The sequence below is a fragment of the Alexandromys fortis genome, unplaced genomic scaffold (genome assembly GCF_014885135.2).
Source record: "Alexandromys fortis isolate MF-2015 unplaced genomic scaffold, M_Fortis_MF-2015_v1.1 scaffold_99, whole genome shotgun sequence".
Lineage (NCBI taxonomy): Eukaryota > Metazoa > Chordata > Mammalia > Rodentia > Cricetidae > Alexandromys > Alexandromys fortis.
In genome coordinates this window covers 2,630,863-2,633,073 of record NW_026067982.1, presented here as the reverse complement: position 1 = coordinate 2,633,073, position 2,211 = coordinate 2,630,863, and the positions used below count along the sequence as shown (strand labels likewise).

Genomic DNA, 2,211 nt, shown 5'->3' with positions numbered 1-2,211 from the left:
TTTTTTTTTTTTTTTTTTTTTTTTTGTGTTGTGTTGTGTTGTGTTTGTTTTACAGGGTTTCTCTGGATAGCTGTCCTGGAACTAGCTCTTGTAGACCAGGTGGCCAGGCTGGCTTTGAACTCACAGAGATCCACCTACCTCTGCCTACCTAGTGCTGGGATTAAAGGCATGCGCCACCACTGCCCGGCAACATCTCTGATTTTTAATGTAGTTTTTAAAAACCTCAAAAGTAGCATGATAACTAACTGGTAGAGCAGATCTTCTGTCTTACAATCATTAATGTATTTTATGCTGTGTTGGGAGAAACGTTTGAAATGGAAATGGTTCATTTGCAGATGTAAACACCACATTTGGAGAATGCTTTCAAAAAAGTGTAATTTTTACTCATAACAAAATTGAAAAGTCTGTGGGAGACGGTTTTTTATTCATATATTCCTTTAGTGTTTTTCTTCACTATAAGTGCTTTTTTAAATTTTGATTCTCACTTAAAAATAAAAGTACTACATTACATAGATGCTATGTTTATATGTTAATTTCTATGAACCAAAAAAATAATAATTTTTTAAAATTTCTTAGGTACAAACTGTCTTAAAGCCTGTCCATCAGAAGGAAGGACAAGAATTAACTGCTTTGTTAAATGCTCCACATATTCAGGTAGAGAAAGCACAAAACATTGTATATATTTCTAGCATTTGTGTTTGTAGTCCTTTCTGAAAAGTAATTGTTGGGTTATACGTTTTTATATGTAAAACTATCCTTTAAATAGATTATTTTAAGACTCGACAAAAAAATCCTTGTATGATTATCTGGTATTTTAAGTCTTTAAGGACTTGGTCATAATACGATGTGCATGAAGAAACTAAGTCTTACTACGGTCGTGTTCTTACTTAAAATACTGTGGGTTTCTTTGGAACAGGCACTTTTACTGGCCCATGATAAGGTTGCTGAGCAGGAAATGCAGCTAGAACCCATTACAGATGAGAGAGTGTACGAAAGTATCGGCCAGTATGGAGGAGAAACTGTAAAAATAGTTCGCATAGAAAAGGCTCGTGATATTCCATTGGTAAGTGTTCCCACATCTGATCTGAGATTTTCTTCTATACAAAGATCTCATGTGGTACACAGTTGAAGATCCTGTTGTGTTCCTGGAGAGTTTTCTCTTTGTGGGTTAATTTGTTGGAGTTCAAATATGCTCTTGCTCAAAACTCTTATTTGGTTGAAAAATTAATTTTATTGCCTGTCCACTCATAATTTAGTGAAAATAAAAGCTTATGAAATACTTAATGAGGGTCAAGGAGCAATGACTTACTCTTTACAATGACAGCTGGAAATTATGATCTTTGGGAGCTAGGTAGGTGGCTTCATTGGAGCGTGCTTGGTCTACAAACATAAACATATGAAGGTTGCACCTTAGCACCTCTGTGAAGAGCCAGCTTGGTGGCATATGTCTGTGATCCCAGCTCTCTCAGCGACAAGCAGATTCCTCTGGAGCCTGGCAAGCCACCAGCCTAGCCAAATCAGTCAGCTCCAGGTTTAGTGACCTTGTTTCCAAATATGAAAGTGATTGAGGACTTTTGCATCGCACACACATACACACACAAATAGAGTAGTAAAATTTTTTTTTTTAAAAAAAAAAGAATGTATAAGCAGTTTATATAACTAGTTTCTTCCAGGAGATTAAAATGGAAAGTTATGACAATAATAATGTAAATTCTTCAGAAAATTAGGTGTTTTGTAAAAGATTTGTTCATTCACTATATGTATATGCTTGAGTGCACGTATGTGAGACACATGAATGTGCCAGGAAAAGAAGTTGTAGCCCTTGGAACTGCAGTTAAAGGGGTTTGTGAACTGCCCTGTGTGGTTGCTGGGAACAAAGCCCGGGTCCTTTGAAGGAACAGCAAGTGCTGTTAACCACTGAGCCCCAGAAAATAAGTTTTATCTTGTTTCTTACATTTCTAGCTTTTGAGTATATTTTTTCACTGTTCTTCTGATTTGTATAATAAATATTAGTATTTACTACATTTTAATGTGAACTGACTGCTGCTCTAATTAACTTTTTCTTTTTTCTTTTCTTTCTTTTTTCTTTTTCTTTTTTTTTTTAAGTTTTTCAAAACAGGGTTTCTCTGTAGCTTTGGATCCTGTCCGCTCTTTTTTTCTTTCTTTCTTTCTTTCTTTCTTTCTTTCTTTCTTTCTTTCTTTCTTTCTTTT

General features: G+C 35.1%; 1 protein-coding gene across 1 annotated transcript in view; it reads left to right on the top strand.

Annotated features, from left to right (window-relative positions):
* The window catches only part of Pals1 (protein associated with LIN7 1, MAGUK p55 family member), an 88,780-nt gene that overhangs the window by 64,175 nt on the left and 22,394 nt on the right, over positions 1 to 2,211 (top strand). Inside the window, exons 6-7 of the mRNA XM_050158606.1 lie at positions 577 to 654; positions 917 to 1,063. Coding sequence (XP_050014563.1) covers positions 577 to 654; positions 917 to 1,063 — 225 coding nt within the window. The remainder of the gene's footprint in view (positions 1 to 576; positions 655 to 916; positions 1,064 to 2,211) is intronic.